We start from the raw sequence: 17,262 nt of genomic DNA, 5'->3' as shown, positions 1-17,262 counted from the left end.
TTCCTGCTGTATATAGTTGAAGATAATTCCATATTACAGAGCAAGGGAAATAATTAAGGGTTAGTGCACTCTGTGATTAATGATACTGTATAAAGCAAACGTTTCAGAATGTTTATTTAAATGCTACCTTGCATGTAAAGATGTTGAATACCTGCTGTTCTCTGGGCCACGGTTCTTCTAAAAATATTCTTCCAATGAAGGCTGTGTGAAGCCCACACACAGGTTTCTTTGCTACACCTTGTGGCATGACTCATTGGGATTGTTGACCGGCCCAAACAATTGATTTTCACTTTTATTTGCATATCCATTCTGGTCATAAAGAAAGCAATAATGATACATAATAATAAAAAGTGAGAGCTGTTGAATTTCTTCTTACTTTTCCCAAGCATGTGAGTAGTGATTCATTATTACAGTGATCCCATGGGGTCAGTATTACCTCTTTGTGACAGAAGGGGACACTGAGCCTTAGAGATCTCAGGTGTCTTCCGTATACAAATCAGGTCTGATGCTGTAGCCCATGTCCTTTGGTCTTCATTTAATATCACCCAGTTGTGTTGTCTCTCAAGTTCATGGATATTTTTCTGTTAAGTCGCGAGAGTGTGAACTGGGTTGTAGTAGGATGTAAGAGAATGTAGCCCCATTCTGCAGGGGAGAGGCTTGTTAGAAAGAGATGAATGAAGAGGAGAGAGCTCAGAGCTCAAAGAAACTCAAAAAGGAACAGGGTTGCAGAACCGTTTTATAATGTGATGCACAGACACATATAAATATGTCTGGGTGTGTTTTGCTTAAAATCATTAGTGACATTTAGGGGTGTATTAGTCAGAGTTCACCAGAGAAATAGGACCAATAGGAGTTACATACGAGAGAGAGAGACAGACAGACAGAGAGAGAGACAAACAGAGAGGGAGGGAGATTGAGATTTTAAGGAAATGGCTTCCTCAGTTGTGGAGATGGGCAAGTATGCAACGTACAGAGCAGGCTGGAAATTCCAGCAAGAGATGATGTTGCAGGCTTAAGTCTCAAGGCTGGAAACTCAGGCCGAATTTCTGTGTTGCAATCTGGAAACAGAATTCCTTCCTCTTAGGGCACCCTCTGGCTTTCAACTAATTGCACGTGGCCGCCACGTTATGGAGGGTAATCGGCTTTACTCAGAGTCTAGTGATTTAAATAGTAGTCATAGATTTTTTTAAAAATACCTTTACAGCAACATCTGGAATAATATTTGACCGAACAACCGGGCACCATAGCTAGGTCCAAGTCGACACATAAAATTAACCATCACGGGGGGTAACAATATAATCATGACCCTTTAAAAAAGTAACTGGGGGTAAAGACTGTTCATTGATATAAAGCAAAATAGAGCTGATCTCTCAGCAGAAACTCTACAAGCCAGAAGGGAGTGGCAGGACATACTGAAAGTGATGAAAGAGAAAAACCTACAACCAAGATTACTCTACCCAGCAAGGATCTCATTCAGATTTGATGGAGAAATTAAAACCTTTACAGACAAGCAAAAGCTGAGAGAGTTCAGCACCACCAAACCAGTTTTACAACAAATGCTAAAGGAACTTCTCTAGACAGAAACACAAGAGAAGGAAAAGTCCTATAATAACGAACCCAAAACAGATTGCTGTGGCTAAAACTTCCAAAACTATGTTGAATAAGAGTGGTGAGAGTGGGCAACCTTGTCTTGTTCCTGACCTTAGTGGAAATGCTTTCAGTTTTTCGCCATTGAGGATGATGTTGGCTGTGGGCTTGTCATATACGGCCTTTATTATATTGAGGAAAGTTCCCTCTACACCTACTTTCTGCAGGGTTTTTATCATAAATGGGTGTTGAATTTTGTCAAAAGCTTTCTCTGCATCTATTGAGATGATCATATGGTTTTTCTCCTTCAATTTGTTAATATGGTTAATCACATTGATAGATTTGCGTATATTGAAGAATCCTTGCATTCCTGGAATAAACCCCACTTGATCATGGTGTATGATCCTTTTAATGTGCTGTTGGATTCTGTTTGCTAGTATTTTGTTGAGGATTTTTGCATCTATGTTCATCAGTGATATTGGCCTGTAGTTTTCTTTCTTTGTGACATCCTTGTCTGGTTTTGGTATCAAGGTGATGGTGGCCTCGTAGAATGAGTTTGGGAGTGTTCCTCCCTCTGCTATATTTTGGAAGAGTTTGAGAAGAATAGGTGTTAGCTCTTCTCTAAATGTTTGATAGAATTCGCCTGTGAAGCCATCTGGTCCTGGGCTTTTGTTTGTTGGAAGATTTTTAATCACAGTTTCAATTTCAGTGTTTGTGATTGGTCTGTTCATATTTTCTATTTCTTCCTGATTCAGTCTTGGCAGTTTGTGCATTTCTAAGAATTTGTCCATTTCTTCCAGATTGTCCATTTTATTGGCATAGAGTTGCTTGTAGTAATCCCTCATGATTTTTTTTATTTCTGCAGTGTCAGTTGTTACTTCTCCTTTTTCATTTCTGATTCTATTGATTTGAGTCTTCTCCCTTTTTTTCTTGATGAGTCTGGCTAATGGTTTATCTATTTTGTTTATCTTCTCAAAGAACCAGCTTTTAGTTTTATTGATCTTTGCTATTGTTTCCTTCATTTCTTTTTCATTTATTTCTGATCTGATTTTTATGATTTCTTTCCTTCTGCTAACTCTGGGGTTTTTTTGTTCTTCTTTCTCTAATTGCTTGAGGTGCAAGGTTAGGTTGTTTATTCGAGATGTTTCCTGCTTCTTAAGGTGGGCTTGTATTGCTATAAACTTCCCTCTTAGAACTGCTTTTGCTGCATCCCATAGGTTTTGGGTCGTTGTATCTCCATTGTCATTTGTTTCTAGGTATTTTTTAATTTCCTCTTTGATTTCTTCAGTGATCACTTCGTTATTAAGTAGTGTATTGTTTAGCCTCCATGTGTTTGTATTTTTTACAGCTCTTTTCCTATAATTGATATCTAGTCTCATGGCGTTGTGGTCGGAAAAGATACTTGATATAATTTCAATTTTCTTAAATTTACCAAGGCTTGATTTGTGACCCAAGATATGATCTATCCTGGAGAATGTTCCATGAGCACTTGAGAAAAATGTGTATTCTGTTGTTTTTGGATGGAGTGTCCTATAAATATCAATTAAGTCCATCCTGTTTAATGTATCATTTAAAGCTTGTGTTTCCTTATTTATTTTCATTTTGGATGATCTGTCCATTGGTGAAAGTGGGGTGTTGAAGTCCCCTACTATGAATGTGTTACTGTCGATTTCCCCTTTTATGGCTGTTAGTTTTTGCCTTATGTATTGAGGTGCTCCTTTGTTGGGTGCATAAATATTTACAATTGTTATATCTTCTTCTTGGATCGATCCCTTAATCATTATGTAGTGTCCTTCTTTGTCTCTTCTGATAGTCCTTATTTTAAAGTCTATTTTGTCTGATATGAGAATTGCTACTCCAGCTTTCTTTTGGTTTCCATTTGCATGGAATATCTTTTTCCATCCCCTTACTTTCAGTCTGTATGTGTCTCTAGGTCTGAAGTGGGTCTCTTGTAGACAGCATATATATGGGTCTTGTTTTTGTATCCATTCAGCCAATCTGTGTCTTTTGGTGGGAGCATTTAGTCCATTTACATTTAAGGTAATTATCGATATGTATGTTCCTATTCCCATTTTCTAAATTGTTTTGGGTTCGTTATTATAGGACTTTTCCTTCTCTTGTGTTTTTGTCTAGAGAAGTTCCTTTAGCATTTGTTGTAAAGCTGGTTTGGTGGTGCTGAACTCTCTCAGCTTTTGCTTGTCTGTAAAGGTTTTAATTTCTCCATCAAATCTGAATGAGATCCTTGCTGGGTAGAGTAATCTTGGTTGCAGGTTTTTCTCCTTCATCACTTTCAGTATGTCCTGCCACTCCCTTCTGGCTTGTAGAGTTTCTGCTGAGAGATCAGCTGTTAACCTTATGGGGATTCCCTTGTGTGTTATTTGTTGTTTTTCCCTTGCTGCTTTTAATATGCTTTCTTTGTATTTAGTTTTTGACAGTTTGATTAATATGTGTCTTGGCGTATTTCTCCTTGAATTTATCCTGTATGGGACTCTCTGTGCTTCCTGGACTTGATTAACTATTTCCTTTCCCATATTAGGGAAGTTTTCAACTATAATCTCTTCAAATATTTTCTCAGTCCCTTTCTTTTTCTCTTCTTCTTCTGGAACCCCTATAATTCGAATGTTGGTGCGTTTAATGTTGTCCCAGAGGTCTCTGAGACTGTCCTCAGTTCTTTTCATTCTTTTTTCTTTATTCTGCTCTGCAGTAGTTATTTCCACTATTTTATCTTCCAGGTCACTTATCCGTTCTTCTGCCTCATTTATTCTGCTATTGATCCCATCTAGAGTATTTTTCATTTCATTTATTGTGTTGTTCATCATTGTTTGTTTCATCTTTATTTCTTCTAGGTCCTTGTTAACTGTTTCTTGCATTTTGTCTATTCTTTTTCCAAGATTTTGGATCATCTTTACTGTCATTATTCTGAATTCTTTTTCAGGTAGACTGCCTATTTCCTCTCCATTTGTTAGGTCTGGTGAGTTTTTATCTTGCTCTTTCATCTGCTGTGTGTTTTTCTGTCTTCTCATTTTGCTTATCTTACTGTGTTTGGGGTCTCCTTTTTGCAGGCTGCAGGTTCCTAGTTCCCGTTGTTTTTGATGTCTGTCTCCAGTGGCTAAGGTTGGTTCACTGGGTTGTGTAGGCCTGTGTTGTGGTGTATGAGGCTAGATCTTGTCTCTGTAGTGGGCAGGTCCACGTCTGGTGCTGTGTTTTGGGGTGTCTGTGGACTTATTATGATTTTAGGCAGCCTCTCTGCTAGTGGGTGGGGTTGTGTTCCTGTCTTGCTAGTTGTTTGGCATAGGGTGTCCAGCAGTGTAGCTTGCTGGTCGTTGAGTGAAGCTGGGTGCTGGTGTTTAGATGGAGGTCTCTGGGAGATTTTCGCCGTTTGATATTATGTGGAGCTGGGAGGTCTCTTGTTGACCAGTGTCCTGCAGTTGGCTCTCCCACCTCAGAGGCAGAGTCCCGACTCCTGGCTGGAGCAGCAAGAGCCTTTCATCCACATGGCTACTAGTGTTGGAGGGTCTCCTGCAGAGGTGGGGGATGGCTGTGGCTCACCACAGGGACAGGGACACTGGAAGCAGAAGTTCTGGGAAGTACTCCTTGGCATGAGCCCCTTATAGTTCCTATGGGTCAGAAATTCAGGCGAGGCTTGGCTGGGCAATTCTGGCTTGGGTTTTCTTGTGAAGTTGCTGTCAGATGTCGGCTGGGGCTGAAGTCATCTGAAGGCTTGATTAGGACTGGAGAATACACTTTCAAGGTGGCTGACACAGATGGTGAAACGGTGCACCTCGGATTGAGGCTTGAACCCATGTGGCTGGGACTCGAACCCAGCTAAAACCCACGGTCTTTTAACTGAGATCACACACCTGGTTTCAGGACTTAAAGAAGCTCAGGTTCTTGATGTCTCATAGCAGAAAGAATTCAGTGACAGACAAAGTGATAGGTAAGAAGAGGATTTATTTAGAGAGAAACACATTCCACAGAGTGTGGGCCATCTCAGAAGGTGAGAAAGGCCAGCTTTATCATTTGACTATCCTTGCAGCTAGCTACCCAGAGCTCCCACTGATTTTATTCATTCCCAAATATGAATTAGTAGTATTTACAAGAACAGTACTGTTCAAGACACAGCCTTTAACTAGGCAGGTAGCCTTCCTGCCCTCATCAGTCTTCCTGTCTGATGGCAATGGCAGAATGAAAGAATTAGAACGTGTTGTGTTGAGTGTGTGTGATCTGGCTATATAGTAGTAAAGGTACAGCATAATCTAAAAATTAAGTTAGAGTAAGAACCTATTATCCAAAACCTTAATTCTGACACCATCATTTGCAAATCGTCCAACAAGTGGAACCAGTAGATCATGAACTGTGTTGGGATTTTTACTTTGTCTTTGCTACATGTTTTTATTCTTAGGCAACTGTTTTTTGTTCACTACCTATGTTCTCAACTGGCTGACTACATGGTAGCCCCAAGAATGATCAGGAAAATACATTTTGCCTCTTCAGTTCTGTTATCTACTGCCTCTTATTAATTCTGCTCTTGCCTTTCTAGTCACCATATTTATTTCATCCTGTTTATGTCTCACCTTTTCTTTTCCTGTAGCTTTTCCTATGTGTTCTTCCATTCTGTTAAAGATGAATGACAGTATCCTGGAAATGTCTGATGAATCTATGGGTAGATGACCTTTCCTCTGGGCTGTCTGCGTGCCATTTCCTTAATTCATCATGAATTTTTTCTTGGGCCATGTATGTGAGGGGGGGTACACATTGGAGAAATATTATGTAAGTTTTTTGAGAGGAAATTAAACTGTAGAGCTTTCTAAATCACCAAAGAAAGTGCTGCTGGATTTTCCACTCTTGCATTGGGATCATTTCTTCTTGCCGCCATCACGACAGGGATGTGAGAGCTGACTTACACAAACAACTACCACATTAGAGAATAGGAAGTCCACCTTCAAGAAAATATCCCCTCTTGCCCATTGCCTGTATTATTCTGTATTCATTTAGTGTATGACCATGAGCCATTTACTACTTTAGGCATTTTTGTGGTACATGTATCTACAACTCAACTTTGGCATTCAAAAAAAAATGTGAACCTTGTCTTATTATTGATATTTTTGTCTTCCCAAGTGCAAACTGTCTTCATTTGTCATAGTGCCTTATACATAATAGGCATTGAGTAAATTTTTTTGCCTTCTGGAAAGAAGCACAGTGATTAAGGCTTTGACTAGGATTGGAACAATTAGGTTTTATCCCAACCCCACCCTCCGTCCTAAAGAGTGTTGTAATTTTAGAAATCCTTCTTTTCTTTGGCTGTAAAATGAGGATCATGGTGGTACCTACTTCAGTGAGTATCAATGAATGAGAGTACAGTGCCTGATATACAGTAGGCACTTTATAAATATTTGAAAAATAACAACATGAATAAAAGTACAGATAGCCGTCGTTTTCAGATTTGTTGATTTTTATTTATTCAGCTTAACACAGCGAGTGATACAAATTGGAAACCTGGCATATATATAGTTTTAAATCAAATTGCAACTAGGACAGTTTTAAATGTAAGGGGGGAAATAGAGCAAGGCAGGAGAAAAGGGCAGCCAAGTGGGCATTTTGTTGTGACTCTGTATACATCATGCTAGGACCCTATAACACGAGAGCATTGACTGCTGTCAACCCTGTTCTCACAGAACCCATCTCATCTTCCTCCCGTTACTTGATAGTGTTGTCATTCATTCGGCCATTTTCCATATGTATGATTTAGTACATGCTTCCTGGTCAGTGATGGGGTAGAATACCACTTTCCAAATGTCAGGTTATGCCACATTATACTCGATGTTATCTATCGCCTTGATCTGGCTAGAGGAATTCCTGCAGATTTTTCCATTCCAACCATTACACAAGGTAAAAATTAAATGATCCACCAGGCCTGTTATTCTCGCTCGTGAGTTTAAAATACTTTATAGGACTGGTCCTTCAGTTGCACCCTGGTCTACCCACAGTCTACCAGTGGCTTTTTTATTTGACCTTCATGCAGTTTGTTTCTGTTGTTGGGGAGACTTACATATCTCATGGCACTCTTTGTGTTGGAGGGACATTGATTTACACCACGTTGACCCAGTTTTCTGGGTCCTGGTTGGAATAGACGTACAGAGCCTCAAGCTGTACAGTTTCCTTGAAGAACCAAAGTGTTCCAATATCAAACATATTTGGAAAATATTGAGTTAACACTGTTTGGTCTTTAAATACCATTCCTCACTAAAAGAAACCAGGGCTCAGTCAAGAAATGGCCAGTTCCAGGGCTGGAACAGGGGAAATACAAGGTGAGGTTAGAACATCTGTGCCAGCTAATAAGGAGGTGCTAAAGAATGAAAAATGATGGGAGCATGGCAAAATGACAAAGGAATCTGTTTGAAGCATCTCCTGCTGGGCAGGTTGGTGCTCTGTGAAGCCACAGTACTACAACTGTGGTCCCCTGCCCAAAGGGCACGACCTGAGTCTAATCATGAGAAGCCATGAGACTGACCCCAATTCTACATAATCACTGGGCTGCACACTTCAAACTACCAAATAAAGAAAAAGAAAGGCTGAGTAACTGTCCCAGGTGAAAGTTGGGGGTCGGAGGGGTCAGTACAAAGAGACATGGCAACTGAATGCAAAGTTAGGTCCTGGATTGGATTCCTGGACCAAGAACCATATAATGATCTATAATAAACTTTGTGTCAAAGTGAAACTTGCTCATTTTAATAATGTTACTGTGGATATGTAACAGAATATCCTTATTCTTAGAAATGATACACTTACGTATGTATTGGTAAAGGGGCGTATTTTCTCCCACCTAACTATTAAGTGATTCAGGGAAGATAATTGCTTGGAGGGAGAGAGGAAGAATGCAAATGGGTAAAATATAAATTGGTGATGTGTGTAAAGAATATAAGGAACAGTGAATAGATCTCTTTATTGCCCGATTTCCCAGATCTTTTCTTCAGTTTCAATTCACCATGTTTCTACAGGAAGAGGATTGCTATACAGTAAGCTTGACTTCGATTCACATTATTAGAGAGAACGCACTTTGGGGGAGGCTGAAGGAAGGCTCTGAACATGGCACTTGAGAGCAGATACAGAAAGTTGATGGGCTTACTCGCAATATTCAGCAGCCACCCCAATCCCTTCCAAAGATGTTTTTGTAAAATAGGTTTCTAGCCTGTGCCTAAATTTGTCTCATCAACAATAACAACAAAATGATTTAAAGTCCAGTGCCCTCTTGGCAAAACTCCATCTACTTATTTACTTTCATATTTAAGATATCTTTAAAAGTTAACCTAATTCAGTGGACTACAACTTGAAAGAAATAGCAAAGAAAACTGATACTTGAGACCTATGGCTGCTGTTCTCTTTATGAGACATTTTATTATCCTGACGGGTGGAGCCATGACTCAAAGACATTTTCTAAAAATGAATTTCCTCACCCGGTTGTAAATGAAAATGCTCTTGAAGAGATCTTAAAGTATTTTGTATCACACACTCTTCAGGTGATGCATTAAACAATGCCACCCCTGCTCATGGGCTGAAGAATAAGAAAACCTTCTGTGAACTTAGTTCATATGAGGGCCTGGGTTTTCAAAGGAAAGTGAAGTGTAATTTTCTGAATATACTTATGCAGAGTTTCTTTCTTGGGTTAGTGGCATCGTCCCCAAAGCAATTCACCCAGTATTAAACTATTGTAATCTGCACCTCCCTGAATGGATTTTTTCTCAGAGTAAATTCATGATGTCTGTAGCTGTCCAGACATAAAGGCAACACATGTCTAAGAGGTTGCCAGCGTCAGTGGGAATGCAGAGTCTAAGGAAAATAATTCACCATAAGAAAGAAGATTCTCCAAAAGAATCTACCCATTCTTCTCCCATCCGCTTGGTTATCTAACTTTTCCTAAAAAGTGTCCTGATTTGGGCTCCCTAAATATGCCCTTCAGAGAAGATATGTCACCTTGTTCTTAACGTCTTGGTTAGTTCGGTCAGCAGGACTCTGTTCACCTTTGACATATGTACTTCAGCTTGTCTCTCTGACTTCCCTTTTCCCATTGGGAATCTATCATTTAGTATCAAGTCTCCGTACTCCATCTGGGGTGTGGCTGTTCCGAAAATAGCATCATGTCATTTGGGAAAGTGGGAAAATAGAGGTCATGGAAGAGAGCTAATGATATCCGAGATTTGATTTTCTGGAAAGAGTAGGGGCCATTGAAGAAGATTCAGTGCCATCACATTCATATTAGACATCTCAAGATGCCTGCCAAAAGTTAACGTGACAAGGATGACGATTTGTGGAGCACAGTTAAGGTCCAGGCATAGTGCTACACTGTACCCTGCACCTACATGTTTGATCCCCACCCCCACCCTACCAAGGGTAAGCGCTTGATTCTATAGGTAAGGAATGATGCTTAGAAATTCACTGGCTTGCCTGAGGGCTCACATGCAAGTAAACGAAGAAGCTGGAATAGGGTCCCAGATCTTTTCTTTTTATCACATATGTAGTCTCTCAAGAATATTCTGTAGGTTGTTTTCGTTCTCTGAACTGTTCAGGTATTGAGGAGTGTGCAGGCATTAAAATTGTATAATTATTTTAAGTTGATTTATCCATGTTCTGCTTTTTGAGTGAGAAACCCTTGCCACATGTAAGAGAAGGTATTTAAGGTTGGGATGAGAGCACCTGGACTTTACACTCATCAACTGATGTTTCTTTTTGACCAAGTCGGCATCAACTTTCTGAAGCACTATTTCCTCATCTGTAACTGAGTGTAGTAATTTCTGCCCAGTCTTCCCAGGGATTGTTAGATGGATTTAGTGAAATCGTGAATGGGATGGCTTTACGCAAACTGTAAAATATTAAGCATTATTATCATCATTACCATTATATTCTTTTTTGATTGACTAAAATAGTCCATTTGGACTGTTTCTCAAAGCTACTGAGAGCCCCCCTCAGATCCTCGTCATTGGAATGGGCATTACCTATAAAGATGTGTCCATTTAAGCGTTTATAATTTTAACATAAGGACTGAATCTCACAGTCTTAGTTTCCTACTTCATGGTATTTAACTCCATTAAAATTTTGTTTCTTAACAGGGACATTTCACCATGACATGAGTATTAGGTAATAAGAAGGTGTTGGTGTTCTTTATTTTGTGTGGCCTGAAGGCATTGTAGTTATGTGGAAGGATGTGTGTTTTAGTGATACCTACTGAAGTATGTAGGGGTAAAATGATATGATGTCTGGGGTTTGCTTTCAAATACTTTAGCAAAGAAAAAAGTACGGAAGGATGAGTACATTTGGCAAAATCTTAGTATGTTGGGGAATTTGGGTCCATTGTACTACTCTCTCTATTTCTGCATAGGTTTTCCTAATGTCTTTTCCTAATACATTTTTTAATTGTTCTTTTACAGATGCAGATTTTCTTTTACAATCCAGATGACTTTGACAGCTTTCAAACTGCCATTTCTGAAAACAGAATAATCGGAGCCATGGCCATATTTTTTCAAGTAAGTTAACAGTGGGCTTAAGTATTGATACCTCAACCAAAGAGTTCTCTTGAGTATTTTTTTTTTAATTCACCGAATTGTTCCATGTTTAATGAATGCATCTGTTTTCTAGTTCACACCTGTCTAAATGAAAGATATTTCATATTGTCTAATGTGTGATTTAAAATGTAAATAAGTATGTTTAGAAACATAATGAAAATTTTTGCATGAATTATTCTGATTTTATTGCTACTTGACTGGTGCACAGATTGAAGAACACATTTATCATCTAAGTTACTTCACTGCTGAAGCATCTTGAACAGGTTCCTACAGCATATTAAGAGACTGATGTGAAAAAGAAAAAAAGTGGTTTTTCTTTGGAGCAACTTTAAATTTGACATTACTTGCAAGTAGGTTAATAAATTGCATCGGTCATTTATCTAAAGAGACCTCGTTCCCACCCCACCCCACCCCCGCCAGAAATCCCCATGGTAACTAAAATTTTTATTGGGACCATTTCCAAGTTAATACATTTTCATTAAATGAAGTCCCTAGTGTGGGTTTTGGCACACAGTAGACATTTGGTAAATGCCAAATAAAATACGTATCTGTATCCAGCCATCCCTGTTTCTGTGGGGTGGAGACTCTGTGGTATATGTGTCTTCTCTGCATGAACAGAAGTCTATTCTGGGCACTGTGCTGTTGGCAGTTCACTTGGTTCTGTCTGGACCCCTTCTGCATCTAAACCATGGTTGTTTTGCCTTAGGCAATACTGAGGTCGCTTGAACTTCCATTCTTAGACAGTTTCCACTTACATAGTTACCTCTTATTTTCTGTTATTGTCCTCTTAGCACACTGTTTTTCATGTTGTCGGACCTCTACTCCTGCAGCCCTGCCATCAAACCTACCCCTGCTTCCCTCCCTGTCATGCCCACCCATGTCCAGTCCAACCAGGTTCTACTTTATAGGTCATCCTTTTTATAGAAAGTAAATTTTTAAAATGTTATTATGAGTACTGGAAGGTCTGTTTCACAGCATGCTCTACCCAAAAGCTTTCTATTTTTCCGGCTCTAGTAACTTGTTAAATGTAAGCCCAATTAAAGTATTGGGCAGGGTAGGCACATTGGTGTACAAACCAGCAAAAGACCTCAGTGTGAAATCTAGGTTTTGGATTTTTAAAGTATTTCCAGGACACGAGTGTAGTTCACATACAAAGAAATTTAATGTGCATTTCATCTGGTTAGTCCTCTAAATTTTGGCTTGCTGTCCTGTAGACACAAAATAGAGGGCAGATAATATAAAATAGAATAGTTTTTTTCTTTTTTTTCTAGAATAGTTTTTTTTTTTTTTTTTTTTTTTTTTTTTTTTTAGATAGCAGCTGTGTTGAGCTGCTTTCTTTGTGTTCTTTATAAGTCCACATATGCATCTATACATCAGAGTTCACACTATGTCAGGTAGTGGAAAGAAGACGGTATTGTTATTTTAATATGGCAGTCTCGTTAGAACCTGTATTTTGAGATTTCTGTGTTTTGAATCTTTCTAATAAGAATGCTAAATTTGGGAGTTTGGTATTTCTCCCCCAAATAGAGAAATCTTGGTATGTATTTCCAAATTCAAACCTGGCATCTTACATTTTAGTATTGAAGAGGTATTTATCATTGTTTCAGCAGTGATTCAATGCCAGGTATGGTACCAGTTGCTACATTAAATATATAAGATGAGTATAGTCAGCTCCTGCCCACTAGGAGGACCTCGCTGTCACAGTCCCATGTGATAATGGGTAGAAAGACATGAGTAGAGAAACTTTTCCACTTGTAAAAGGCTGTGGTCTGACTTGGTCCTCATAAACTCACATATTCATTTTCCAGAGTGATAGGATGTGAATGACCTACAAGTGCTTGTCTAGGCAAGGCTAATTTCTGTGCAGTTGCTGTAGCTTTGATGCCAACTTACTCCACACACTAGAATAATTTTCTAACACTTTCCATTTTGCATTATCTTTGTTTCTTTTTTCTTCCGGATCATGTGCCTATTATGCTGGGTTGTTTTGGCTCTCTCACCGCCTTTGCTGTGATTAGATATGATGAGGTTCTTATGTTTCCAAAACACCAAAGCAAACACAAACCTAGCAGACACGTGGTCGACCAGGGAACCATATATTGGCTGAGAGGATAGGTTGCCTGCAGGTGGTCCTATTGTAGCTCATGGGCATGATTATGGATGCTACATAGTGTTTACAATTATTTTCTTCAGTTAAATATGGAAGATCTTACATAAAATTTCCTGATGATGTTGCAGTAATCAAGATCTGAGTAGTGACTCTCTGTCTGCTTTGGAGGGGGTGTGAATTCCCATGGCAACACAGTCTCTAGGCGGTTTTCTTCATGACTTCCTGTCAACATGACCTTGAGATCATGACTCCAACCTGGACCCCAGTAACTTTGACTAGTGCCTGACATCTTTTGGTTACAGACAGAGTTGAAGGTCAGTCTCAGTGCTGAAATATAGCGAGCCGGGTTTCCCCTGAGTGCTTTGTGTGAACACTAGTAAAGGAAGGATCGCCTCCAGGTATGGAAGAAAACAAATCATGGCAGCCCCACATGGTTTTAAGCGTTTGGGCCTACACAGTGCTAGAAGGCGCATTCACTTCATAGCTACTCCTGACTGGAATATTTATTACAGTTGTGCAACATATGTTAGTAATGCATCTCGAGGAAGGAACACCTTTATTCTAGTTCACACACCTTTGGCCTCGCAGCCTTCTAGAAGATATAGGGGAAAGGAAGGGGAAAGTCTGATTTTAAAGGATTTTTTAAATAAAGAAGTTAAAACATGAAATTGGCGAGGGATGGAGATATTTGTTGTTAAACCACTAAAGAGAATAAATAAATGCTTGGTTAGCTAATTTATATTAGTACAAAGTTAATTATTTTCTGTTCGTTAAAATAGAATCTCCACTATACTAGTTAGCCTGATTTGAATTCCTGTGGAAATGTAAATGCCAAAAGTTATTAAAATGCTCTCTTAATATATTATTCTGATAACACTCTACTTGGGTTATCTGTTTGAAGAAGTAAGAAATGAAAACCTAGGTTTATAAGACAGTTGAAATGACAGTGGAATGATAAGGCAATTTGTCGAAGGATGCTTTGCTTTGAAAATAACTCAAAAAGATTTAAATAGCTTTGATTTAAGGTTACAAATCTTTGTCGACTTAAGTTGGGATTACATCCTAATAAACCCGTCGTAAGTTTAAAATATCTTAAGTGGAAAATGCATTTAATACACCCAAGTTACCGAACGTCGTAGCTTAGCCCAGCCTCCCTTAAACGCACTCAGAACACTTGTATTAGCCTGCAGTTGGGCACAATTATCTAACACAAAGCCTGTTATTTTAACAAAAAGTCTAACACCACATGAAGTTTTGACTGTCTCATGGAATTTACTGAACACTCTACTGAAAGGGAAAACCAGAATGGTTGGGTACAGAGTGGTTGTACGAGTATTGGTTGTTTACCCTGTGAACCAGTGGCTGACTGGGAGCTTCAGCCCACTGCCCTGCCCAGCGTCAGGAGAGAGTATCTCGCCATATCGCTAGCCCAGGAAAAGGTCAAAATCTGAAGTAATGTGTGTCACTTTCACACCATCATAAAGTCAAAAAAGTCATAAGTTAGGGACCATCTGTATAGAGCAGAGAGTACTCAACCCTCAGATTGACCTTTACTTTTAACTTGACCTAAATTTTTTTCTTTTAATATATTTTGGAGTATAGTTGATTTACAATGTTGTGTTAGTTTCAGGTGTACAGCAAAGTGAATCAGTTATACATATGCATATATCCCCTTTTTTTTTTAGGTTCTTTTCCCATATAGGCCATTGCAGAGCCTTGAGAGGAGTTCCCTGTGCTATACATAGTGTGTATATGTCAGTCCCAATCTCCCACTTTATCCCTACCCCCCTTACCCCTGGTAACCATAAATTTGTTTTCTACATCTGTGACTCTACTTCTGTTTTGTAAATAAGTCCATTTGTACAAACAGTAAATGCTGGAGAGGGTGTGGGGAAAAGGGAACCCTCCTACACTGTTGGTGGGAATGTAAATTGGTACAACCACTATGGAGACCAGCGTGGAGGTTCCCTCAAAAACTAAAAATAGAACTACCATTTGACCTATATTATTTTAGATCAAGAATCTTCTATGATCACCCTCGGAATTGGGTTCTGATTTGGTCTTTCTTTCTTCCAATCTGTTTCTTCATCATTCCTCTTGGAACACGTCCCTCCATTTTCCCACCAGCATCGAAATGTCTTCGAACTGTGCACCCTTATTAATGGTTTTCAGTCTGATGCTCATAGAAGTTTGGGATCCCCAAACTTTTTATAATTTTGATTACTGTGGTTTATAGATTTGATTTTTGTGGGTTTTGTTTTTTTTTTTTCTTTTTGAGGAAGCACATGATTATCTTTGAACATGTTATGGGGAGGAAACCTCAGGTGTTTTTTGTTTGTTTGTTTTGTTTTGTTTTGTTTTCTTCAGTACGCGGGCCTCTCACTCTTGTGGCCTCTCCCGTTGCGGAGCACAGGCTCCGGACGCGCAGGCTCAGTGGCCATGGCTCACGGGCCCAGCCGCTCCGCGGCATGTGGGATCTTGCCGGAGCCGGGCACGAACCCGCGTCCCCTGCATCGGCAGGCGGACTCTCAACCACTGCGCCACCAGGGAAGTCCCTCAGGTGTTTTACTACCCAGTTGCTACTGTTATTTGAATGCCAGAAATTTTATTTTTATTGATTTCCTGATTCCATTGAACTTTAGATTTATAAATGCATGGTTCTTTAAGAGCATCTATATTTAGAAACTTTTCTCCGTGTGGTTCTTTCCAGCTTCCTTGTTAGACCGTTTTGGGTTTAATCACTTCTGAATCTTTGCATCCGACACAAAGATAAAATTTATATCACGTCTGCATCCAGAGGCCCAGTCACCAGCGTATTTCTTATACATTTAAGAAAGAAATAAATGGATTTTTAGGTTGCCTTAAAGTATTTCTTTTTTGACAACCTATCTTCACCAGCTCCATTAGGCTTCTTCATTTAATGTTAGCGGCTCTGCTGCTTCTGGGAGGATTGAGCCCCTTTGCACAAGTATTTGCTTTTTTCCTATTTAAATTTCTACCCACTATCTGACTGCTGTCCTTTGGTTTTCTCTAATGTCTGTCACTCAGTCATTTGGGCCCTCTTCACTTCTGCCCTTCTTTCACTGTTGAAAGCAAACTTCAAAACTCAAATGTTTCAAAAGTTGCTAACGCATTCTTTATATCATCTTGGTGGTACCGACTGCTTAATTATTTTTCTCCATCTGGAGAGGCTTAGTAATTAAATGAAATGGCAGCACCTGGGATTATTTATCCACGTTGAGAAGGCAGGAGGAGCTCTTGATGACTCACCCAGGGTTGGCAAGGATGCCTTTTTCTCCACTTCCCTGGATCTCACCTGCCCTCCCCCCACCAAAGGGAGATGTGATTTGTCCTTCCTTTAACCCCCTGTTTCTCTTAGCATTCCATCTTGCATTCAAGCTGTTATTTTACTTGCTTTCTTCAGCCTTTGTACTGTGAGATCATGGAGGTCTAGGAGTACTCACTTACTCACCACTGGCATCTCTTCTTGCAAGTGGCTTCCACGGTGGCTTGATTGTACAATTACTTAGCTGAATTCAGTAGAAACATATTTAGGCCCTAGAGTCTTGACTGGAGAAGAGCAAGCTGATATCATGGTAGCAAAGGAGTATTAGAAACAGGCGCTAGGGAGTGTAGGACCTGCGAATACTAGAATACGAACTCTTGGAGGTGGAGGTCCATGTCTTGTTTCTCTTCTCCCTGTATCCCACCGTCCACCTTTCCCTATAGCCCTCACATCGTTGTCTCGACCTCAGTTGTTGTTCAGGATATAGGTCATGAGTAGGACTAAGTCACAGCAAACCTTTCAGGATCCCACCACAAGATTAATGATTTGGGCTTTGGAAAAGGGTATGTCTAGGTGGCTGTGTAAGCTTCAGCTAAGAAAGGTGGTGGTTGTACAGAAGTATAAAGCTTTTGAGATGGTGAAGGACATTGAACATGAAGTTTCTCAGGCTCCTGATCCATTGAGGATGGGGCTTTGCCCGGGGGTTCCATTGGTCTGACATG

At 39.7% G+C, this 17,262-nt stretch overlaps 1 protein-coding gene across 1 annotated transcript in view; it reads left to right on the top strand.

The window, feature by feature from the left end:
* Positions 1-17,262, top strand: part of PTPRG (protein tyrosine phosphatase receptor type G) — a 313,959-nt gene that overhangs the window by 75,060 nt on the left and 221,637 nt on the right. The window contains 1 exon segment of the mRNA XM_007454772.1: positions 11,010-11,105. Coding sequence (XP_007454834.1) covers positions 11,010-11,105 — 96 coding nt within the window.

The sequence above is a fragment of the Lipotes vexillifer genome, unplaced genomic scaffold, assembly GCF_000442215.2.
Source record: "Lipotes vexillifer unplaced genomic scaffold, Lipotes_vexillifer_v1.1 scaffold8, whole genome shotgun sequence".
In the NCBI taxonomy this organism is placed as follows: Eukaryota; Metazoa; Chordata; class Mammalia; order Artiodactyla; family Lipotidae; genus Lipotes; species Lipotes vexillifer.
The sequence above is the reverse complement of the archived record's forward strand: the minus strand, read 5'-3'. Positions and strand labels throughout refer to the sequence as shown.